Source organism: Pelobates fuscus, chromosome 3, assembly GCF_036172605.1.
Source record: "Pelobates fuscus isolate aPelFus1 chromosome 3, aPelFus1.pri, whole genome shotgun sequence".
Lineage (NCBI taxonomy): Eukaryota > Metazoa > Chordata > Amphibia > Anura > Pelobatidae > Pelobates > Pelobates fuscus.
Window position 1 is genome coordinate 132449761 of NC_086319.1, and position 26506 is coordinate 132476266.

Genomic DNA, 26506 nt, shown 5'->3' on the forward strand with positions numbered 1-26506 from the left:
GTTATTATTCTTATTATAGCCAAATTTACCACACTAACTCCTCCCACAGTTTTTACACTACATAGACAGTAATATACCGAAATGTGCGGATTGTTCCCGATTGGATTGCTATTACTTTGTGGAACGTTTCGCCGAATGGTTCACGGAATATCGTCGTTCTTGTGGCAAAATTGGTCTATAGGAATGAATGGCAAAATGTTCAAAACTAGAGTGGGAGCTGGCAAAAGCTGAAAAATCAGGACATGATTTCTAAACTGCCACCACTCCCTCATTTTCAAGCCCACCTACACAAATCTTATATCAAAACGTTCAGCTAACCCTGCTGCCACTAAAAATGTCCATGGCTAAGCCATAGTCCTGATAGTTTTCACAATATGACCATTTGTTTGCAACTCACGCCGTACATTGACATTCATTGAGACTCCACTCTAGCTAGCTCAAACTTGAAGGGCAATTTCTAAACTGCGACTGTGCTTTCATTTTTAATACTTCAGAGCAGGGCCGGACTGGGATAAAAATTCGGCCCGGGCATTTTTTTATCACAGCGGCCCACTAAGAAGGGGCGGGTCACTGACGACAAACACGCCCCCTTCTCAAAGTGCAGGCCAGGGCAGACCATGCGCAGAGCTCTGCTAAAGAGCTCTAGCATGAGAAAAAAGCCCTGTATTTGTTCTGCACAGTGCAAGGAAATTTAATAACATGCTTGCACTGTGTTACTTGCAACTTGTCTCTGGTGTCTCTATAAATGGATACCAGAAGACAAAAATGCCAGGAAAGAGTATTGTGCTGTGTTTGGAGCCTGCTTGTGGGATTGTGTGTGTATAGAGTGAGCTGATTGTGGTGTGGTATTGTGTAATAAGGTCGGTTTTAGTCGTGTTGTGTTTGTGGTGTAATGTAATGCATATGTGGCTAGGGGCTGTAGAGAATGTGTGTATAGGGGATGTAGCAAGTGTGTGCATACAGGCTATAGTGTGTGTGTGTGTGTGTGTGTGTATATGTGATGTAGTGTTTGTAGAGAGTGTGTGTTTAGGGGTGTAGTATGTGTTTGCTTACAAGGAATCTAGTGTGTGTATAGGGTATCCAGAGTGTGTATGTCAGGAATGTTGTGTGTGTGTGCGTGTTATAAGGTCGGTTTTAGTCGTGTTGTGTTTGTGGTGTAATGTAATGCATATGTGGCTAGGGGCTGTAGAGAATGTGTGTATAGGGGATGTAGCAAGTGTGTGCATACAGGCTATAGTGTGTGTGTGTGTGTGTGTATATGTGATGTAGTGTTTGTAGAGAGTGTGTGTTTAGGGGTGTAGTATGTGTTTGCTTACAAGGAATCTAGTGTGTGTATAGGGTATCCAGAGTGTGTATGTCAGGAATGTTGTGTGTGTGTGCGTGTATATATATATATATATATATATATATATGTTTGGAAGTATTGTGTATGTTTGTGGTGCAGTGTGTTGGGGAGGTTCTGTGTGTATGTGAGGGGTGCAGTATGTGTGTATGATGGATGCTGTGTGTGATGTGTGTGAGGGTGCTGTGTATGAGGGTGCTGTGTATTATGTGTGTGAGAGTGCTGTGTATGATGTGTTTTGTGATAGTGCTGAGTGTGATGTGTGTGAGTCCTGAGTGTGATGTGTGTGAGAGTGCTGAGTGTGATAGTGCTGTGGATGATGTGTGTGAGTGCTGAGGGTGATGTGTGTGAGGGTGCTGTGTGTGAGAGTGCCGAGTGTGATAGTGCTGTGGATGATGTGTGAGAGTGCTGTGTGTGATGTGTGTGAGAGTGCTGTGTGTGATGTGTTTTGTGATAGTGCTGAATGTGATGTATGTGTGAGTCCTGAGTGTGATGTGTGTGAGAGTGCTGAGTGTGATAGAGCTGTGGATGATGTGCGTGAGTGCTGTGTATGATGTGTTTTGTGATAGTGCTGAGTGTGATGTGTGTGTGAGTCCTAGCCTGAGGGCTAGAGTTCACTCTCGCAAGATCCGGTCGTTGCCATGGCAACACACCGGATCTCGCGAGAGGAACCTGGCGGAGCTGCAAGATAGAGCTCCGCCGGGTCCTCTACCTCCCTCCCCAGCCGCATGTCTTTCCAAGGGGGCCGGTGAGGGAGATCCCTCACCGGCCCTTCATTGAAAACAGCGGGGCCGGCGCACGGATAGTGCCGGCCCTGCATAGACCGGCAGGGGAGATCCTGGGACCTTCCCCTGCCGGCCTCTGCCCATGGCCACCGCGGCCCACCGGGCATTTGCCCGGTGTGCCCGATGGCCAGTCCGGGCCTGCTTCAGAGACATACTATGCATCACAATGTAGGCATGGGTCTTGTGATTCTCACAATATAAAGCTCTTCGCTGTAGGATGTATAGTTTTTACAATACGACCATTTAAAAATGGCAACCGCCAAAATACTCTGACCTGTGCCAGGCTGGAGCAGCAAGTGATGTCAAAGACAGGGGCTTTTGCACACCTGCTAATGTTTTTATAAATGTATGTTTTAATGTAACTGTGAAGCACTTTGGGCAACAACGTTGCAATTAAATGTGCTATATAAATAATAACAGTTACTCCGCCCACTCCAGTTGTAGACTACTGGTGGAGGCAAGAACACTTCACACAATTTCCCCAGAAATTGTAGCTTTCTGGTTATTATTCTTATTATAGCCAAATTTACCACACTAACTCCTCCCACAGTTTTTACACTACATAGACAGAAATATACCGAAACGGGCGGATTGTTCCCGATTGGATTGCTATTACTTTGTGGAACGTTTCGCCGAATGGTTCATGGAATATCGTCGTTCTTGTGGCGAAATTGGCCCCATAGGAATGAATGGCGAAATGTTCAAAATTAGAGTGGGAGCTGGCAAAAGCTGAAAAATCGGGACATGATTTCTAAACTGCCACCACTCCCTCATTTTCAAGCCCACCTACACAAATCTTATATCAAAAGTTCTTGCCTCCACCAGTAGTCTACAACCGGAGAGGGCAGAGTAACTGTTATTATTTATGTATATAGCACATTTAATTGCAACGTTGTTGCCCAAAGTGCTTCACAGTTACATTAAAACATACATTTATAAAAACATTTGCAGGTGTAGCCAGCCTGGCACAGGTCAGAGTATTTTGGCGGTTACCATTTTCAAATGGTCGTATTTTAAAAACTATAAGTCGTACAGGCCTACATTCTGATGCATAGTATGAATATTAAAATATTATAAATGAACGCACAGTCGCAGGTTAGAAATTGCCGTACAAATTTGAGCTGGCTAGAGTGGAGTTTCAATGAATGTCAATGGACAGCGTGAGTTGCAAACAAATATTGCACCTGCTAATGTTTTTATAAATGTATGTTTTAATGTAACTGTGAAGCACTTTGGGCAACAACGTTGCAATTAAATGTGCTATATAAATAAATAAAAGTTCAAATGCATTTCTCACTCTATCAAGCTTGCAATGTGCACTTTTTAAATTTGATCAATCAATTGGTTAGTGTAATGTTTACTATCTTTATTCACTCAAAACACTCCACACAGTTACTCTGCCCACTCCATAAAGTTACTCTGCCCAGTCCAACCTTTCTACAGTTACTCCAGCCACTCCAACCACACAACAGTTACTCAAGCCACTCCACCCAGTTACTCAGCCCACTCCAGTTTTAGACCACTGGTGGAGGCAAAAACACTTCACACAATTTCCCAGAAATTGTAGCTTTTCTAGTATATATAATGCAATCCTTTCTTGATTTCAGGTTTTCTCGTGGTTCCTTGCAGTATCTTGTCCATTGGAAGGGTTATGGGCCTGAGGATCGCTCTTGTTTGACGTTCACTCTCCTCGTCTCTTCCGCAGGTTCCTTGCTCGTTTTCTTCACAAGTCTCCTGCTCTGTGGGTGGTACTGGAGGGGGGTGTACTGTCATGCTTACCCGTTCCAGAGCTCCCTGGTCCAGCGGTGGGTCAGACGCTGAATGCTCTGTGTGCACGTCATAACTGTGCAATTCGAAGTGCCGAACCTATCGGTTCGCATGAACAGAGTCTCCCGAGTTTGGCATTTAGCCAAACTCAGGTCTTTAGGCTCTTTACAGTGATGCCGACCAATGGTATTGGTTTCCTGGCTTTATAAGTCAAGACTTTTCAGTAGCAAGTTTCCCTGTTATGGTTCTTGTATACCCAAGAGTGGACTTTATATTGTTTGAGTTTTTATTACTGACCTTTTATTTTTTATTACTTACCATTTATGCTGTTTTCCCTACGTTTGGCCTTGGCTTTCTCCTTGACTATTCATTACGTTAAATCTGGGCCATTCTAAGACCCGGTAATATGTTATACATATGCACACACTAGATTCCTTGTAAGCGAACTCATACTAGATTCCCTAAACAGGCAATCTCTTCAACCCCTACACACACTACATCACGTACACACACACTAAAGCCCATATGCACACGCTTGCTATATTCCATACACACACTATGCCCCATATACACAAGCTCTCTTACTCTCTACAGCCTCTAGCCACACATTACACCACAAACACAACACAACTGAAAACCGACCTATTTACACAATACCCAACCACAATCAGCTCACTCTACACACTCACAATCCCACAAGCAGGCTCCAAACACATGCACAATACTATTTTCTGTCCCTTTTGTCTACTGGTATCCTACTTATGGAGACACCAGAGACAAGTTAAAAACAGCACAAGCATGTTAATAAATTTGCTTGCACTGCGCAGAACAAATGTAGGGCCTTTTTTCAATGCTAGAATGGGCTACCCTGGAAGAGCATTGAACCAACATGCTCACTTTGAGAGGGGCGTGCTTGTCATTGGTAATGACAAAACACTACTGTCTGGCCCCGCCTCCTTTTAAGCAGTCGGGACGATTTTTTTTTTGCCAGTGCGACCCCGGCTGGAGGAATAAGACTAATTTGTTCTGCTGCTTCTGAGGATAGAGGCTTCATTTGTGGTAGTAATACCAGATATATATTATGGTGTAGTGTAATACATAGAGGACCGCTGTATTTTTATCTGGTCTTCGCAAAGCGAGTCATTCCTTTATAGCAGGGGTCCTCAAACTCAGCCCCCCCAGATGTTGCTGAACTACAACTCCCATGATTCTTTGAATTACATAGATAGCCAAAGAATCATGGGAGTTGTAGTTCAGCAACATCTGGGGGGCCGGAGTTTGATGACCCCTGATTTATAGTCTTACCATTTTCCCTATCAAGACAAACAATTATCACATTATAGTACAGCATTTAATGCACGTGTTTCTAACTTATTTGACTCATGCAGCTATCAGCTATTGTTTCTCTATCTATCCTTTATCTCCACCTGGTGGGCTTTATGTCAAATTGCCTCAATCCTTACTGTGCTATTAAAGAAAACCAAGGGGGCTGCACATTATTCTAAATGAACACCGAGTGTAACTAAAATAAGACCAGCAAATCCAAAATAATGTAGTAGCAGAAAAAGATCCAATAAATTTGTTTGCTGTTTGAACACTGCGCGTGCCTTTAGATGTCATAATGACAAGGCACATTCAGTTATCAGCCCAGGCCATGTTCTCATTCCCACCCCTTGTTGCTAGGCGAGAACCATTACTAAGCACGGCGCGTCCTTCTAGCTCTCTCGACCCTCATTGGTTGCTGTAAGCGTGACGTAAATACATTCCGCCATCTAATAGGATTAGCACCTCGGCGACAACCGATGCTGTCAACCGTCGTCCACATCCAGATTGGGCAGTGCGTCGTGACGTTTACACTCTGCGATAAACTCCATTTCGCCGCTGGAGGTGACGCTGCGCCGTGGTGGGAGGAGCCAGTCGGCCGGTTGATCTCGCGGAGCTCGAGCTTTCAGTGTGTGAGGTGTTTGCGTTAGCTGTTCGGCACGGTGAGTCCGATGTCTGCACGGAGCGCTTCATGGTAGATATAGTGTATCCCCTCGCCCATCCCGAGCCAATACCCACATGACCGCGTGCTCGGTGCTAGGCCAAGGATTACACGGCGAGTGAGGCCATAGGGCCCAGGCCGCCGAGTCCAAGCTTTATAGATCCTTCATATAGTGTGTCGCAGAAATACACCGTGTGTAACTAGTTCAGGTCATTCGATAGAGGCCCTGCCTGGGGGCGCAGGGTGGCATTCACAGGTCACCAGGTGTAAGGTAGTGATTACTGTACTGCCTGGTATGCAATTATAATACACTTATTGACACTGACATACTAGACACACACTTGATGACGCTAACCATATACAAAAAAAAACCTGAATGACACTAACATTATAAGAAAAATAGACACACACTGCATGACACTAACATAATAAACGCACACTTAATGACACTAACAATATAAAAAAACACTGCATGACACTTCCATTATAATACAAACACTGCATGACACTCCCATTATAATACACACACTGCATGACACTCACATTATAATACACACACTGCATGACACTCACATTATAATACACACACTGCATGACACTCACATTATAATACACACACTGCATGACACTCACATTATAATACACACACTGCATGACACTCACATTATAATACACACACTGCATGACACTCACATTACAATACACACACTGCGTGACAATCGCATAATAGACACACACACTGCGTGACAATCGCATAATAGACACACACACTGCGTGACAATCGCATAATAGACACACACACTGCGTGACAATCGCATAATAGACACACACACTGCGTGACAATCGCATAATAGACACACACACTGCGTGACAATCGCATAATAGACACACACACTGCGTGACAATCGCATAATAGACACACACACTGCGTGACAATCGCATAATAGACACACACACTGCGTGACACTCGCATAATAGACACACACACTGCGTGACACTCGCATAATAGACACACACACTGCGTGACACTCGCATAATAGACACACACACTGCGTGACACTCGCATAATAGACACACACACTGCGTGACACTCGCATAATAGACACACACACTGCGTGACACTCGCATAATAGACACACACACTGCGTGACACTCGCGTAATAGACACACACACTGCGTGACACTCGCGTAATAGACACACACACACTGCGTGACACTCGCGTAATAGACACACACACACTGCGTGACACTCGCGTAATAGACACACACACACTGCGTGACACTCGCGTAATAGACACACACACACTGCGTGACACTCGCGTAATAGACACACACACACTGCGTGACACTCGCGTAATAGACACACACACACTGCGTGACACTCGCGTAATAGACACACACACACTGCGTGACACTCGCGTAATAGACACACACACACTGCGTGACACTCGCGTAATAGACACACACACACTGCGTGACACTCGCGTAATAGACACACACACACTGCGTGACACTCGCGTAATAGACACACACACACTGCGTGACACTCGCGTAATAGACACACACACACTGCGTGACACTCGCGTAATAGACACACACACACTGCGTGACACTCGCGTAATAGACACACACACACTGCGTGACACTCGCGTAATAGACACACACACACTGCGTGACACTCGCGTAATAGACACACACACACTGCGTGACACTCGCGTAATAGACACACACACACTGCGTGACACTAACATTATAATAAATAGATGTACAGCCCATAGATACCTTGATGACACTAACACTCCATATGTTATAGAATATGGTGCCCATTGACCATCTTAGCCTCAGGATTGGCAGTTTATTCTACTAAAGACATCTGTACACCATCATTACTCTCTGACTGGTGTCCAGGTTGTCTCTATCTCATTAGGAAAACAGGGCTTCTATAGTAAATAATTTGTTTATGCAGTTGCCTGGGTTATGATGCATATTTTTCAACTAAAGGTGGTCTGCTGAAATTGCATGGTAACTGATTTTCTGAGTCTCAACACAGGGATTAAGAACCACCAATGTAGGGCTAGCCATAGATGTGATAAATGAAGCAGAGGTTAGATTTTTTCTTTTTTCTATTGGAATAATATAAACCTTAAATTCTACTCTGTCCACTTTTTGTCGGCCAATGAATAATGTCCAATTTTGTTTGTATGCTAATGCTGATATATGAAGTTACGATGTAACGTATCTGTGCAGACTGGAAGGCCCTTCAGATCCTGTCAAACCAGGTCTGTGTCAAACTGAACTGTTTGACAGATTATCATGGGAAGCAGGGGACTCCTGGGACACTAACCTCTAAAGAGTTCTTTAATGTTTGTAGGGTTCCTTTTAAATGGCATCTTGCTTACTGGTAGTGCAAAATGCTTGTGGCATTAGTGATGCCACGTGTCACTCCTCAACATCTTTGTGAGAACATGACACTTGAAAGCAGTGATGTAGTACAGTAAAGCGGGCAGTCATTGATAGTACAAACTGAAATATTTTTAGTCTTTTATGGAACATTTTTTTGGGGGGGCTTGTGTTTTAGAAAAATTGGCTTGGCACATAGTATTTTTTATATATATATATATATATATATATATATATATATATATATATATATATATATATATATATATATATATATATATAATTTTTTTTTTTTTTTGTAGAACAAAGGCTAGCCTCTGAACTTTACCCTTTCTTAACATTGTGAGTTTAATTTATGAGACTGCTTACTACCCTTATTTATAGGCATACAATGGCACATTTCAAATCCATGACATGTTCATCAATTTTGCGATTTCTATTCTTTTTCAGCTATTTCAGTGTGTGAATTGCAAATATCATATTCAATGTACAATAATATTAACTATGTAGTCTAATGGCTAAGGTACACAGTACCACTTTTTACATTTGTTACGTCTTGCATCAGAGGGTGTTGTCTCTGAGTTGTGCTTTTACATACCGCACTGCCTCTGTCATACACAAGCTTTGTTGCTGGGTAACACTGTCAAAGTGATTACAAATGTGTTGGGCAAAATAGCCAATATTTATTTTGTGAAGTTTTATGCTGTGATTTTTTTTTTGTTTCCAAAGTTGTAGTGGATACAATGGTCGAATCTTAACGATATAATTTATATGCTAATCTATACAACTTTATTGAAAGGTTGCCTTTCTCTGTCCTGTAAATCCAATTTGTAATACTTACCCAAATAAATTTGTTTTCTTTTATACTTTTCATTACTCTGCATTTAACATATTTTATAATTAGCTGTACATAATACATTGTATTCTGCAATATGTTTAGAAAATTAATTTTACTCTGTCTTGATTTTATTGACACAAACACTTTCTTCAGTTAATCACAAAAGATAAATAATCATAGACTGATAATTTATATTTTCCTACGTCTGTAATTTTAAGGGACTACTAAGCTGTAGTGGTTATTTTGCTAATAACAAACTGTTTAGTGAACTGTCTTGGTTTCCACCATAGCAATGAACTTAAATGAACACTGCAAGCACCATAACCACTCTAACACACTGTAGTGGTTATGGTACAAAATTGTAAGAGTCACAGTTTTTCAACGGTTTGGCTTTTTATCTTAAGTCTGTCGGGCACCACTCCCTGCTTGTTCTAAAATATTGTTGACTCTTTATAACAGTGGGGCGACTTAGGGTGGTAGTGCTTTACTGGTTATTGTACCTGGAGTGCCTTGGTGCCATCCAAGTGTAGTTTGTCAAACCATTTTTAGAACTGTTGTGAGCTTGTTTGAGCAAGACCTTCTTCATCTATTATCTCTGTATATCAATTACTTGTTGTGAGATACTATAATCTGCTGTGGAATATGCTGGTGCTATATAAATGGCAGTAATAGTTTACTGGATCGCATCATGCAACCACATTCCCTTATTCCTGCATTCTCTGGCAGGTAAACAGTGCGATGCAGTAGTTGAGCTCTCTAAGCTAATGAGTGCGGTCCTGTATTGGAAATGCATAGCCATTCCTTGTCAAAAGTAATAATGGAAAATAAAATACTTGTTATAATCTTAAATTTAATTAATCAACTTAATATGTACTCTTAGTTAATTGACATATAGCCAGCCGTATTCTAGTTGCTAGAATTTTAACAATATGAACGCAGAATGTGCTGTAAGAACACACCTTCAAATATAAACTGCAGTACTGTTGACCAGCAGTTGGGAGTGTAGCTTGCAGAAAGCTATAGTCTTGTCGTACTTGGCTAGGATTCAAGATGCAGTATTCCTAGTACCAACATAAGTGATCCCTGCACTAATTCTTGGCTGTTTGGTTCATCATTTCCTGTAATGATTGCTTTAATGTCAATACATAATCCAATATTCTTCTGATGCATTTTATTTTATTTTACAGATGCCTTCAATAAAATTGCAGAGCTCTGATGGCGAAATCTTTGAAGTTGATGTTGAAATTGCAAAGCAGTCTGTAACAATCAAAACTATGTTAGAAGGTGATAATCGAAGACCTATTAAATAGTATTTTTATTGTATGTAGAAGCAGAGGGGGAAAATACCTTTCACTTTTTAGTCTTTTGTTTTCAGGACCACTTCATGAGCCCAGTAGCAATACAATTGTGACCCATTAGTATCAGGCCTGTTCAGGGTATTGTACAGGTGACAGAACTGACTTATTATTGGCATCTGTATAGTGCCAACTTATTTCGCAGTGCTTTACAATATTATAAAAGGGGGAAATTTAACAAACTAGACCATTACAAAATGTTACAGGAACAATAGGTTGATGAGGACCCTGCTCAGGTGAGCTTACAGTCTAGAGGAGGTGGTGTTTAAAAAAAAAAAAAAAAAACAATAGGGCAGCAAGGGGAACAGCAACCAAACAAGGTGGGAAAGTTACTGGAGGTGAGAGTGGATTTTGTCTCTGTAGGAAAGTGCAAGAGACTGATATGTGAAATACAGTTGATACTCGAAAAATTAGAATATCGTGCAAAAGTTTTTATTTCAGTAATGCAACGTAAAAGGGGAAACTAATATACAAGATGGACGCATTACATGCAAAGCAAGATAGTTCAAGCCGTGATTTGTCATAAGTGCGAGGATTATGGCTTACAGCTCATGAAAACCCTAAATCCACAATCTCAGTAAACTAGAATATTGTGAAAAGGTGCAATATTCTAGGCTCAGTGTCCCACTCTAACCAGCTAAGTAAGTCATAACACCTGCAAAGGGTTTCTGAGCCTTTAAATGGGCTCTCAGTCTGTTTTAGTAGGAATCACAATCATGGGGAAGACTGCTGACCTGACAGCCTCCAAAGGTAATTGCGAAGGAAGCTGGATGTTCCTAAAGTGCTGCATCAAAGCACAGTAATAGAAAGTTATGTGGAAGAAAAAGTTGCACAAGCAGCAGGGATGACTGCAGCCTGGAGAGGATTGTCAGGAAAAGGCCATTCAATAGTATTGGGGACTTTCACAAGGAGTGGACTGAGGCTGGAGTCAGTGCATCAAGAGCCACCACACACAGACGAATCCTGGACATGGGCTTCAGATGTCGTATTCCTCTTGTCAAGCCGCTCCTGAACAACAAACAACGTCAGAAGTGTCTTACCTGGGCTAAAGAAAAACAGACCTGGTCTGTTGCTCAGTGGTCCAAAGTCCTCTTTTCTGATGAGAGCAACTTTTGCATCTCATTTGGAAACCAAGGACCCAGAGTCTGGAGGAAGAATGGAGAGGCACACACTGCAAGATGCTTGAAGTCCAGTGTGAAGTTTCCACAGTCTGTGTTGATGTCATCTGCTGGTGCTGGTCCACTGTGCTTCATTAAGTCCAAGGTCAACACAGCCGTCTACCTGGAGATTTTGGAGCGCTTCCTTCCGCAGACGAGCTTTATGGGGATGCTGACTTCATTTTCCAGCAGGACTTGGCACCTGCCCACACTGCCAAAAGCACCAAAGTCTGGTTCAATGACCGTGAGTTTACTGTGCTTGATTGGCCAGCAAACTCGCCTGACCTGAACTCCATAGAGAATCTATGGGGCTTTGCCAAGAGAAAGATGAGACATGAGACCGAACAATGCAGAAGAGCTGAAGACTGCTATTCTAGCATCCTGGTCTTCCATAACACCGACGGCAGTGCCACAGGTTGATGGCTTCCATGCCATGCCGCATTGATTCAGTAATTGCTGCAAAAGGGGCCCAAACCAAGTACTGAGTCCATATGCATGCGTATACTTTTCAGAGGTCTGATATTGTTCTATGTACACTCCTTGTTTTATTGATTACATGTAATATTCTAACTTACTGAGATTGTGGATTTGGGATTTTCATGAGCTGTAAGCCATAATCATCGCACTTATGATAAATCACGGCTTGAACACCCTGTTCCAAATTATTATGCAAATTATATTTTTCTCATTTACCCAAATACTTGATGTAAATAACAGTCAGCATAATTCTCATGTTGAAATACAGGGTGATGGTGAAGCGCTATATTTAACTCAAGATGTGGAAACAGGAGATAATCTTGAAGAAGTGTGAATGTACCTGAATAAAATCGTTTCCTTGAAACCTTAACCTTGATATAATTTCCTTAAAAGTATAAACACAAAAAAACATATCATAGCGTAAAACTGTAAAATACACAATGCAATATGTATATGAGAATATTCCCACTCACACTCTGAAGAGCCAAAAGATTTTAGCTCAGTTCTTGCGCATGCGGGGTCCGTAAAGGCGACCCTCTCCCTTCTTGGGAACCTTTATCCTTCTTATTTTCAATCTAGGATACAGAGCATATATAGTGCAGTACCTTTAATAAATTATTAAAATAGATAAAATATTAGATGAGGTACTCACAACCCAGAGCCTTCAGAATAGGCTCAATGGAACAGCATATGTGGTTAAGGACCACAATCCTTCTTTCTTGTAGCAGGAAAAATTTTGCCAAATAGTATCTTAGTAAAAAAATATTTATTAAACTATTGCTTTAAAACAGTATCTATACAAATATTCACTATATAGGCAAAAAATTAAGAGTCCAATAATTAGTCTTTTTCATACTCCAGGACGCGTTTCGCCAAATAGGCTTCCTCAGCTGGATCAAAAAGTCTTTATGAAGATCCTTGGACTGGTTCCTGCTTTATATACCTTTCTCTTTGTTCAAATAATTGCTCTATGGGCTCTTTAATTTCGCGGGCTATCGTCATGGCAACGGCGATGCCCTGCGCGTCAAGCCTCTTTTGCATTTTTGCTTCCGTGTTCGTCACTTCCGGTATGACGTGTTTCCGTTTTTTTCATGCGTTCCACCTTGCGGTTCATTCGTAGGTGTTTCCAGATCGGCATGGTTATAGAGGGAGAGAGGATGAGAATACATTCCGAGAATGTTCAATATCATGTTCTTTTTTTTTTGTATAACTTATATCGGTATGACACACAGTAATCTTTTTCATATTCCATAATTCGTTCTCTTTATCAAGAATGCATATTATAATTAAGTTTTATCAATGTTTGTCTCACACGGTATATATATATATGATTACTTATTTAACTTTAAATAAAGGATATAAACTCTCATTATGAATGGCTTTCTATACGTTCTGCAAATCTTAAAGGCATCGGTTATATACAATTATAAATCTTAAAAATATTAAAAATATACATAAGAATAGACCACTTTGGGAGCATTTTGTGTACTTATAATAGTATCAAGTGAAACATGAATCATTCATAGGCACAGGAGGAATCAATAGATTGTACAGATTAGAACGAACCACTTAAGGTGTTTAGGGTACAGTATGTTTAAAATTAAATACGTTACTAATAATTCTCATGTTATCAACTATTAAGAATACAATTCAAATTTTATTCAACAAACCTCCTAATGATAACCGTATTTTCTTTAAACATAAACTTACAATGCACTGTTCCAAAATATTACGCACAGTAAGTTTCAAAACACTTTATAGGTTGTAAAGAACTGAAAATTGTCATTTGTTGTGTTTGCAGCATATTTACTGAAATCAAAAGCTATTTCAATCAAACTTATAACAACATTTTAACTTTTTAAACATTTTAACAGGTCATGTTACATTTTAACATAGGACCCCTTATTTGATAGAAGTTTCACAAGTCTTGCATCCATTGAACTTGTGAGTTTTTGGACAGTATCTGCTTGAATTTGTTTGCAAGATGTCGGAATAGCCTCCCAGAGCTGCTGTTTGGATGTAAATTGCCTCCCACCCTCATAGATCTTTTGCTTGAGGATGCTCCAAAGGTTCTCAATTGGGTTGAGGTCAGGGGAGGATGGAGGCCACACCATGACTTTCTCTCCTTTTACCCCCATAGCAGCCATTGATGCAGAGGTATTCTTTGCAGCATGAGATGGTGCATTGTCATGCATGAAGATGATTTTATTACGGAAAGCAAAGTTCTTCCTTCTGTACCAGGGAAGAAAGTGGTCAGTCAGAAACTCCACATACTTTGCAGAGGTCATCTTTACACCACTAAAGGGGCCGACCAGCTCTCTTCCCATGATTCGGGCCCAAAACATGTCTCCACCACTGCCTTGCTGACGTCGCAGCCTTGTTGGAACAGGGTGGCCGTCCACCAACCATCCACTACTCCATCCATCTGGACCATCCAGGGTTGCACGGCACTCATCAGTGAACAGGACTGTGTGACAATTGGTCTTCATGTATTTTTATGCCCAATGCAGCAGTTTCTGCTTGTGAGCACTGGTTAGTGGTGGCCGAATAGAAGGTTTATGCACAGTTGCAAGTCTCTGGAGGACTCTACACCTTGATGTCTGTGGGACTCCAGAGGCACCAGCAGCTTCAAATATCTGTTTGCTGCTATGTAAAGGTATTTTAGCAGCTGCTCTCTTGATCCGATGCATGTAGCTGGCAATACCCTCGACCTTATTTTCTCCTATTCATGTACATTATCTAATATCTGCAATACTCCATTTCCTCTCTCTGATCACCACCTCTTATCGTTTGCTCTCAATTACCCCCTCACCCAACAACCCCAGCCTAACCCCCCCCTCAGCTCAGGAGGAACCTTAACTCTATTGACCTCCAGCAGCTGTCGGCTGACATTGATTCACAACTGCTATCCATCCCTTCCCTCTCCTGTCCCTCACTGGCCATCTCCACATATAACACTACCCTCACATCTGCCTTGAACACTTCAGCCCCACTCCAAACATGCACCTAGAGGAGAACACGACCCCAACCTTGGCATAATAAATCAACACGCTATCTGCAGAGTTGCTCCCGCTGTGCTGAACGCTCCTGGAGGAAGTCCTGCACCCAGGCAGACTATCTTCATTATAGATTCATGTTGCTTTCATACAGCACAGCCCTTGCCCTCGCCAAACAGTCCTACTTTTCCTCTCTCATTAGTTCATGCTCCCGCAATCCCAGACGTTTCTTTGACACTTTTAATTCCCTTCTCCGCCCTGCTGTGGCCACCCCCCAAACTAACCTTACAGCTGATAGCTTTGCATATTACTTTACTGACAAGATTGAACAGCTACGGAAACAATTCTCCCCTCCTTGCCGTTCTCTTTCTCAAACACACATAAATCATGCTTTCCCTACCCTTCAGACTTTCTCCCCAGCTACTGAACAAGAGGTGGCTGCACTTCTCCGTTCCTCTCGCCCCACCACCTGCCCACTTGATCCTGTCCCATCTCACCTCATCAGATCTCTCTCCCCTTGTCTTGTGCCTATCCTAATACACATTTTTTAACTGCGCTCTCTCTTCTGGCACTGTTCCTGCTGACCTTAAACATGCCACTGTAATACCTATCCTGAAAAAAACCTCTCTTGACCCGTCCTCCCCCTCTAACTATCGTCCCATATCCCTGCTCCCTTACTCATCAAAGCTTTTGGAAAGACTTGTCTTTACCCGTGTGTCTCACTTCCTTAATTCCAACTCTCTCCTTGACCCTCTTCAGTCTGGCTTCCGCCCTCTCCACTCTACTGAGACCGCTCTTATCAAAGTGACTAATGACCTAATCTCCGCTAAATCCAAAGGTCACTACTTCATATTAATTCTCCTTGACCTCTCTGCTGCCTTTGACACAGTTGATCATGCTCTCCTCCCTTCAAACTCTTCAATCACTCGGTCTCTGTGACTCCGTCCTCTCTTGGTTTTCCTCCTATCTCTCCCAACGCTCATTTAGTGTCTCCTTTTCCAAGGATACCTCCTCCCCTCGCCCTGTCTCAGTTGGAGTTCCCCAAGGCTCTGTCCTTGGTCCCCTTCTATTTTCTCTTTATACTGCCTCTCTTGGAAAACTTATTACCACCTGTACGCTGATGACACTCAGATATACCTCTCCTCACCGGACCTCTCCCCGGCCGTCCTGCAACGTCACTGCTTGCCTCTCTTCCATCTCTGACTGGATGTCGTCACGCTTTCTCAAACTTAACCTCTAAAACTGAACTCCTTGTCTTTCCTCCTCCTTCCTCCTCCTAATACTGATCCTCCTCTCTCACTCTCCCTTCAAGTCAGTGATATCCACATAAGTCCATCCCTACAAGCGCGCTGTCTTGGCGTCATACTTGACTCTGGTCTCACCTTTGAGTCTCACATCCAGTTTGTTGCCAAGTCCTGTAGGTTCCAACTCAAAAACATAGCCCGCATCCGCCCCTTTCTTACGCATGATGCTACCAAGGAGCTTGTCCATGCTCTAGTAATTTCCCGCATGGATTACTGTAACCCTCTCCTGATTGGTCTCCCCAAAAGCCGTACTGCCCCGCTACAGTCTGTAATGAATGCTGCAGCTAGACTGATTTTCCTATCCAGTCGGTCCTCTCACACCTCGCCCCTCTGCCAGTCCTTACATTGGCTCCCTGTATCCTATAGGAGTCAATTCAAAGTGCTAACCCATACATTCAAAGCACTGAACAATTCCAGCCCCTCTTATATCTCTTCACTGATCCAGAGGTATGCCCCTCCTCGTACCCTCCGCTCTGCCCGCGACCACCTCCTGACCGCTGCTCGCACCCGTACGGCCAACTCGCGCTTGCAGGACCTCTCACGGGCGGCTCCTCTCCTTTGGAATAACTTGCCTACTGCCATCAGACTCTCCCCTACTCTTCAATCCTTTAAGAAGGGCCTTAAAACCCATCTCTTCAGGAAAGCGTATGGCCTCCCAGAGTAACCTTACATACCTGTCTCTTGCTCTCTCCTATGGGATAGTGCTTTGCTCTCTCCTCCAGCTCTGCTTCACTCCTACTTGATATTTCCTATCCTAATGTTTCTTATATCCCACCTCCTATAGACTGTAAGCTCATTTGAGCAGGGTCCTCTTCAACCTATTGTTCCTGTAAGTTTTCTTGTAATTGTCTTATTTATTGTTACATCACCCCTCTCAAAATATTGTAAAGCGCTACGGAATCTGTTGGCGCTATATAAATGGCAATAATAATAATAATAATAATCTATGTGGCAGAAATCTTCCTCAATGTACCTTTATCTGCATGAACCAGTCTGTGCTCTGAATTAGCCACACATCTCTTAATAGTGCGATGATCACGCTTACGTTTTCGTGAAATAGCTAATGTGTTCATACCTCGTCCAAGGCATTGAACTATTTCACTCTTTTCGGCAGCAGAGAGATCCCTTTCCTTCCCCATATTGCATGAAAATGGTGCTCTGCTTAATAATGTGGAACACCCTCCTTTTTAGTAGTTTTTCCTTAAATTGGGCTCACCTGGCAATCTAACTATCACAGGTGTTCGAGATTGTTTTCAGTGATCAAAAGAGCCCTGAGACACCATGCCATCCATGAGTTAAACTGAAAAACAATATTTAATTTTTGTGACACTTAAATAGAATTTGCATAATAATTTGGAACAGGGTGTATGTTGCTTTGCATGTAATGCGTCTATCTCATATATTAGTTTCCCCTTTTACGTTGCATTACTGAAATAAATGAACTTTTAACGATATTCAAATTTTACGAGTATCACCTGTAGTAGTTACTCTGGGAGGCCATAAACCTTTCTAAACAGATGGGTTTTGAGGAACTACTTAAACAATTGAAGGCTAGGGGAGAGTCTGATGATGGAGATAGGCAGTCTGTACCAAAGGAAAGGAGACACCTGTGAAAAGTCTTGCACGTGTAAGTTATCAGTTATTGTGCAAGCAGTAGACAGGAGTAGGTCACCTGCAGAACGGAGAGACCGAGAAAGGACATATCTATGAATTGGTGAAGAAATATAACAGGGGTATTGTTTAGAGCTTTATTAGTAAAGTTTAGTATTTTGTATTGACCCCTATAGAAGCCAATGTAAGGAACGACAAGGGCAAGGTATGAGAGGAGCAACAGGCGGCAGCATTCATTAGACTGTAGCTGGACAGTCCATGTGAGAATAAAACTGATGTGATAGCCAGGTGTTCTGACACACCATGGAACCAATAAGGTGTCTTTTCCATGTAACAGCTTTTAATAGGACTCCTATTCAGCCGTGTGAGTTGAAGGCAATGTAAAATATGTTTGCGTAAAAAACCTATAACAGGATAAAGTAAAACATTTGTAATTTTGTGTTCCAGCGCTGGATTTCATATTTTTGGGGTTTTATTTAAGAATCGTGTAATTCAATTCTACTTTTACTTCCCTCTGTATACCTTGATTGCTTTAAATCTAACTTTTTCTGCAATGCGCCAAATAGTATTTTAGCCACATTTTATAGCTTTTAAATGTTTACCATTAGTTACTTCACAAAAGTGGCATTCACAATTTGAATGATTTTATTTTATTCTTTAATGGGAACAATCACAATGATTTCTAATATTCTATTTATGTAATGTTATCTTTTAACAAATATGTATTTGTGAGGGGTAATAAATAAAATGTGGGGATCCACACCTCTGTATCCTCCAATCAGTTGTCTCAAATTTAGCTCCCTATCAATAATTAACTCTGTCCTCTGCAGATGCAAGCTTTCTGATTTTCATGCTCATTTGCAGTGTTTAACTTGGCTTTGATTTTATGAATTGATTTATGACGTGATTTGCTAAATCTTTAATAAAAGTCTTCAATGGACATCTCCTGAAAAAAGTTTGTTTTAGGTGATATTTCAGTGTTTTATCAGAAATTCCAGATGAGTGACATTTCCCCTATAACCAAATTGGTAAACCATGTGTACTTTTAGTGTGCTTTATGTTTAATTCTTCTAACTTGAATTATGCATTGTCTTTAGATCTAGGCATGGATGATGAAGGTGATGATGATCCTGTGCCCCTTCCAAATGTGAATGCAGCAATACTTAAAAAAGTAAGTACTTCTCCGAAGACTTGGCTTTAGGGAGTATATGCTAATTGGGTGCAGAGTGTAAGAACATTTTTGCGAAATTGCTTAAACTGAAATAGTATTCTATGTGACAAACCTTTGTACTCCCTGTAAATTCAATTTTGCATAGGATTAGCGGCTATACTACCCAGTAAATATTGTTATTCATACTGCAAAACTATATTTAGGAAGGGAGACGTGTTCTGCCATTAGTCCTATAGAAATAGAATTTAAAGTGAGTAAAAATTTAGTTTTTCAATGCATATTGCGGTAGTACTACAGCAAGAACTTGATAAACTGCTTGTGGGGGTGGTGGGTTAATTAATAACTGCCTGAAGAACTGTATGCACAAACAAAGCATCTTATTAGGTAAAAATGTCTAACTGTCTAAAAAGTATAAATTGAAGACATTGTTGCTGGTTTACAAATTTGTTGCTTGCTAAGGATTGATCTAGTAGAGTGAAGTCTAATAAGAGGAGATTACACAAAAGGCTAATAGGCTTTAAATATTTGATTCTATCCATTTTGCCAAAGTAGCTTTTGAGGCTGCTTAAGGACAAAAAGATGTGTAGATCTGAGGCTGTTTTTTCCAGATAAAACCATAATTGGCGTTTTACATCCAATCTGTGTAGAAATTGTTTGAGGGTTTGAAGGTTTGAGTTCTGGCATAAAGTTTGCAAAATAATTTCCTGTTGCAAATTAGAAGTTTTGGTCACTTTAGTTCAAAATGAATGGAGAAATCTTAAGACAACTTTGTTTAAAAGTAAAACAAGAAATGGATAGTTTGCTCCCAAACAATGAACTTCTCCAATGCATTTAGCAGAAATTATTGCTACTTAAAACTGTCTTTAGCGGTGAAGAAAGATTTCCTTCAAAGGATCAAATAAATCAGATGTAAGGGCAGATAAAACTAAATTTAAACTGTCTAATCTCTTAGCCTTTAACCCCTTAGGGACCAAACTTCTGGAATAAAAGGAAATCATGAAATGTGTCATGTGTCCTTAAGGGGTTAAGATTGACATTGCACCTTTTTTATTTTTCATTGATTAGATTTTGTAGGTGTATTATTTTATTTGTTAGAAATGTTGAGCATAGCACTCCTGTACAAAAAAATGAAATGTATACAAACCCAAAACAAAAGGACTGGTGATGTATACTTCATTCTGTTAACTCTGCATTATGGAAGGGACATTCACAGAATGAACTTACAAATGTAATTTATAACTGGCTATATAGTGTTGGAAGATCCATCAGATTTCCTACTTGCTGCAAGTGAATTTATATCATTATGACCAACCTGTTTGTTGCAGTTGTCATGGCAGGGAATTTTTTTTTAATAATTTTTTATTTTTTGTGTGTTTTTTACATATCCTCCAACACTTTTTTTTTTTTTTTTGTCAATGATTCTTTTAAATATGTTGTGTAATCTGTTCCTAACTTCAGTGATGGTTTTTTATTTTTAATTGTTTAATTTATAAAGGTGATCCAGTGGTGCACACATCACAAAGATGATCCACCTCCACCAGAGGATGATGAGAACAAAGAGAAGAGGACAGATGATATCCCTGTATGGGACCAAGAGTTTCTCAAAGTAGACCAAGGAACACTCTTTGAACTGATTCTTGTGAGTGATCTTGTTTTCATGAGTTAGAATGTGCTGTGCTTGGGTAGTTTAATTGTTTTATTTCCATATGTAGATGTAGTAAATATGCACATCTAAATGGAACCCCAGGATCTATAGTTGCTTATGTGACGATTCCAGACTGCTATAATATACAGGATCTATTCTAGAGTATTAAACTAGATGCTGATTGAGTGGGGTTGAGTAGATAATGGAGTAAATTTAAGATATCCAGTTTGCATTCACATTGGGAGCTAAGTAAATGATCTGCCAAAGTAAATTTGTAATAAACTGTATAAGCTTATTCAGGTACAAGGCCCCTTCCCCACCAAACAAACGTTTGTGTGTTTTTCTTTTCAGGCTGCCAACTACCTGGATATCAAAGGTTTGCTCGATGTCACCTGCAAAACTGTTGCAAACATGATCAAAGGCAAAACACCAGAAGAAATTCGAAAGACCTTCAATATAAAAAATGATTTCACTGAAGAGGAAGAGGCACAGGTAGGCAATGAAGCTTGGCTTATAATGGTAATTTCGTTGTGGGTCTGTAAATTCCTCCTTTCCCCCCCACTCCCTCAAGTTGATAAAAGGTGGTGCCAACTTTTGTCAGTTCTCACAGCTGTAGGAATAAGGCATTGTCTAATTCATCACAAAACAATTTCTATGGAGGCTTTCATCCATAGACCTCAGTGTTGTACAGCATTGACATGTACTCTTGGCGAATGAAGCACCAGGAGTTGAAGATGGGGGTATTTGTGAGGGACAGTAACTCACCTATGCCACAGCGACTCAACTACCAGTGGTTTTTGCTAAATATGCAAAGACCACAAAAGGTGGCAACTGGTTTAAATGCCAAAATCTATTTAGAAATAATGATTTTGTGTCAAGTATGTATTGTAAACACTAGTGTTATTTATATATATATATATATATATATATATATATATATATATATTTTACATTTGGCCCAGCATGTTAGTAGTTATCTTTAGTTAAGGTAAACCTGTTGTGAAAAAATTAACTTGCCTGAAATTACTCCCATAAACATTTTCATACACAAAGGTACATGGTGTTTTCAAAGTAACATATAAAGATTTACTCTGTTCCTGCATCGCTACATGGGTGTTGCTCTTCCTGTAACACCGACCTCCTGGCCGTCCTGCACTTCTCCCGAAGTCATCTTTGATTTGCCCTGCTTGGGCGCATCCCCAAGCAGGACAAATCTTGTCTGTGACCTGGCACACTTTGGAGTGTAGCTGGACCTCCTGTGTGTGAGGTCTTTTGTGCTCTACCTTGTCCATCAATGCCAAGACTGACCGCTGTGAGAAAAAACTATATATTTAAAAAAAACAAAAAAAAAACTTTTCAGCTGCAGGATTTAACCCTAGATGGACCTGGCACCCAGACCACTTCATTGAGCTGAAGTGGTCTAGGTGCCTATAGTGGTCCTTTAAGTAAATTTTGTCAGTCTTCAAAAAATTCTTTGTTTTTTCTTGTTCTGCATAATCTATAAACTTTGCCTTACTTTATAGTTTATTCGCAGGTTATGTAGTTCAGGATATTTTCATAGGTACGAAAAAAACCAATCAGCCATCACCATGTAAAAAAAAAAAAAAAGTGTGTGTATGTATATATGTGTATGTGTGTGTATATATATATATATATATTTATGTCTATGTATGATGATGATTTTATTTTTTTGTTCTCCTTTATGGCAAATCAGATGAAATATTGTGTTTTTAAAATGGTTAACGAATAATTAAAGCCTATTGTTGCACCCGTTTCATTTTTAGGTACGCAAAGAGAATCAATGGTGCGAAGAAAAGTGAATTGGTTTGCCTGCCACTGTAACACTGTAAGAAATGTTCCAAATAACTAGTTGCACTGCTCTGTTTATAATAGACAATTCATCAGCTTATCATTTAAGCAGCAGGCAATTTTGCCGCATGTATTGTCCAATTCTTCTTTTTTTTTTTTTTTCTTTAATTATTCAGATACTGAAACTGTTTTTACCATTGTAATCTTGTGTGATTTACGTTTACTATAATAAATGTGTGATCTGTGTGCTTTACCGATTAAAGCATCCAAGTTTGTTTTCTCCTGTTGTCAGACATGATTTTTCTGTGTTGATGCCGATACATCACCCTTTTCTGTGTTGCAACAAAGTTTATTAAAAAATAAAAAAGTGTTTTTTTTTGTTTTTTTTTTGTTTTTGTTTTTTTGGTTGCTACTTCTGACTTTTTTATATGTTAAGGCTTAGTCTGCATGATCTCTTCTGTATAGAGGCTTGAAAAGCATAAAGGAAAAACTGATAGAAAAGGCCTTTAAAGGAAGACTCTGTACATTGCTCTTCCAAGACAATGCTTTGTTAGCCAGGTCACTTTGCTATTATTGCATGTTAGCTGCAATCTACTTGTTCAGCCTCTTGTACATGGTGTGGAAGGCTGTGCACTTTAATTCAACTCCCCTTCCTTTCTCTCTTTGATGGGTTTAAAGGTATTTGGAACATGAACCACTGAACCACCCTTCTAAATATTGATGGGATAACATTTAAAGTCCAACATGAACCTTAAGCCTAACTATTTAGTCTGACTTTTGTACACAAACCTGATAGAAGGCTTTGGGGTGTTGCTGAACCCACTTAATACACTGACATGCAGAATAAATCCTTGTAGTATCACAATGTCTAGGAATGGGTTTGTGTGTTCCTCTTTATTCAAGCTTTAGATATATGCTTAATTTGTGGTGTTTGTGTGTTCCATGTTCATTACAAACTTTAAATTGTCTGGATGAGCAGATTATGATTTTTCCTAATAAACTGACTTTAAAGAATTTTAGTTGTAGTTGTTTGACTCTATGGTTCTCCCGCTAAGATCACTTTGTGTAGAGGGAAGCAAACAAGTGTATCTGAAACACACATGCATATTTCTACAAGGTGGCCTATAAGTTCCTACCCATCTAGCACACAGGGCCACTCTGTATATGCCCATTCATGCAGAAATCCACATACAGCAACAACTTAGACAAAAATCCCAATAAACACCAATTACATTTTATCTACTTTGTTTGGCTGTCCCCTTGCCTTATGAAAGTCTAGCCTCAAACTATCATATCGACAACTGTTCATTTGTAGCCGCACTCCCCTTATGTCTTTTGTTCCAAAATATCAGCTCTCGTAAAAAGGATGCAACACTGTCTCTGGGCCCCTCATGGTGAAGTAACATATGCACACAATGCGGGGAAAAACATCTGTGTAAACTACATATGTTTCTAGTTCTGTGAAGTGACCACAGCAGAAGTTTCCAGATGCAGTGGAATGAAATGCCAGTCACAGGTCCTAAGTGACATTTCAGCTCACTTGTGTTTATTGTGCCAGAAGGACCCTGACCCTGTCTTATATGAAGAGGTCTAACTATTTCAACCAATTAACACATTCCTCGTATTATTGACATTGGAACCAAGTAGTTTGTGAAACTGTGCAAAAAAAAAAAATTGGGTATCTTACAGTGTAACTGCAACATGGCACTCCCACATAACCACTAGAGCAGGCTATAATGATTCTTGTAGGCTTCTTTTAAAGCGGCACTGACCGCGTCTAGCCTGGCAGGCAAAGGTGAGTTTAACTTGCCTGAACCTGTCCCTTTTGGACGCAGCAATAATATTGTGGCGAGTCTTAAGTTCGTGGTGCTTGAGTGAGAGTGTACAGCATTGAGATCTATGGAGGATCCCGCTAGACCGCGATCTCCTCTATAGATGGAGCCAATCCCTGCAGCCATCACTAGTGACAGCTAGGGGATAAGCACTTCTTTATGGCTCTGTCTAGAGGAGTCAACCATAGGAAAAATGCTGAGACAGAGTAGACCCTTTTATCTCATAAGGTCTTTCAGTGAAATTCCAAAATGATCATGGAGTTTCATAAAGGTTGTTTTTTTTTTTTTGTGTTTTTTAATGAAATACTCATTTTTGCAGGAGAAGGTGACGGTGCTGCTAAGTATTGCAAAACACCTTCTGGGCCTTTTTAAGAACACTGAATGCACTAAGCATGGATAGTTCTGAATAGAAAACTGATTTACAAAATGTAGGCAAAAATAGGGAATTTTGAACAGTTCTCACATCTTGGCGATTATTATTTTTTTTTTAAATTTTTTTTTTTTTAAGTCTTGCTTTTGCAGTTCTGTGTTAATAAAGAACAATAAATACACCTGTGTGCAGATAAAAAACACTTAGTGGGTAATGAGTGGGAAAAAACACAAAAATTACCCTTAGTTAACAGTAATGTAGATGAAAGGACTCTTATATCTTCAAGACAATATTGACAAAAATACCAAGAAAGGCAATCTACAATACAAAAGTAATAGAGACGGACATAGGGCAGTAATGCTGCGAAATGTGAGATATAAATGATTGCACTCACAAACCCAATTTGATTGAAGGCATATCATGGATAATTATGTAGTAACTTCAGGACTTTTGGAACATCAATAACATGCATAGGAAGAAAGAAAAAATAATGGTGCAGAGTATCTTGATAAAAAGGACACACTTTTTTATTTGACACACTTACAAAATAGAAGTGTCAGGCACATCACACTCAGATGGAAATGTCTCCTGGTATCGGGGTCCAAAGGAGCAGGAATGCCAGATGAAACATAAATAAATAACAATAAAAAAAATACTCTGTACACTAATAAGCGCTACGCGTTTCGTTCAATAATGAACTTCTTCAGGGGCATCTGACAAGATACTGTCCATATACAGGCGTGGAATGAAATGCCGATCTCCTTTTTAAATCCGTCCGGTCTTGGTGTGAAGCGATCAGCTGGATGGCGTACTTCCGGGTTCGAACTCCGGTGTACTTCCGGTTACGCCCATACTGCGTTCCAGAATTGCAGACCAAGCCTCGCTTTGATTTTCATCTAGATGGACGTCGGACGGCAAGAAATGCGTTCCATTGTTCGCAATTAAGCACATAAGTCCATAACACACAATTGTAGAGAGAAAAAAGCAAATATCATACAAAAATTAATTCTCAACATATCCCAAATAAAATAAAAATCAATATACATTAGAAGAAAAGCACTATAATAGTATATTTAACAAATATAAAAGTAAAGAATAAAATAAAATTAGATCAAATGAAATCAGGAAATCACAGAAAACAAATGAAATCAAAATCCACATTCAGTCCACTTGGTTTCATATTTTTTAATGTGTGGATCCAGTAACCCTCTCTTTTCCTTAAAGCCATCATCAGGTCACCACCTCTTTCATTCAGGGTTACCTGTTCTATGCCTATACATTTCAATGTATTAAAATTAAACAGGGGACAATTGTTACAGTGCACTGACACTGAATCTGTTAACATACCCTTTTTGATATTATTTCTGTGTTCTTGAAATCTAACTTTTAATTTTCTCCCAGTTCTCCCCACATACTGCATCCCACACCCACAAGTGAGATTATATACCACATGGTTGGAGGAGCAGGATACCTTACTTTTAATCTTAAACTTCACTTGTGTTTGTGTACTAACAAAATCTTTTACAATATTAAATTGATGACCACAACTTTTACAGTTCCCACATGTATAGAAACCTCCCATACATTTGGTTTGGTCCTTCCCAGATCGAAAGGTACTAGGTGCAAGGATCTGTTTCAAATTTGTACCTTTTCTAACATAAAT

General features: G+C 40.2%; 1 protein-coding gene across 1 annotated transcript; it reads left to right on the plus strand.

Annotated features, from left to right (window-relative positions):
* The first annotated feature begins 5703 nt into the window (after positions 1 to 5703).
* On the plus strand, positions 5704 to 22921 carry SKP1 (S-phase kinase associated protein 1). Its single transcript, XM_063445272.1, has 6 exons — positions 5704 to 5879; positions 10304 to 10400; positions 19114 to 19187; positions 20683 to 20826; positions 21184 to 21324; positions 22617 to 22921. The coding sequence occupies exons 2-6, from the start codon at positions 10304 to 10306 to the stop codon at positions 22650 to 22652; spliced, it is 492 nt and encodes a 163-aa protein (XP_063301342.1). The 5' UTR covers positions 5704 to 5879; the 3' UTR covers positions 22653 to 22921.
* The last annotated feature ends 3585 nt before the right edge of the window (positions 22922 to 26506 follow it).

What these genes read in the sequence shown, in the direction of transcription:
- SKP1 (XM_063445272.1), top strand. Translation starts at nt 10,304, where the DNA reads ATGCCTTCAATAAAATTGCAGAGCTCTGATGGCGAAATCTTTGAAGTT. An exon ending in AATCAAAACTATGTTAGAAG is followed by an intron (nt 10,401 to 19,113) that starts GTGATAATCGAA and finishes CATTGTCTTTAG; the next exon opens with ATCTAGGCATGGATGATGAA. An exon ending in ATGCAGCAATACTTAAAAAA is followed by an intron (nt 19,188 to 20,682) that starts GTAAGTACTTCT and finishes TAATTTATAAAG; the next exon opens with GTGATCCAGTGGTGCACACA.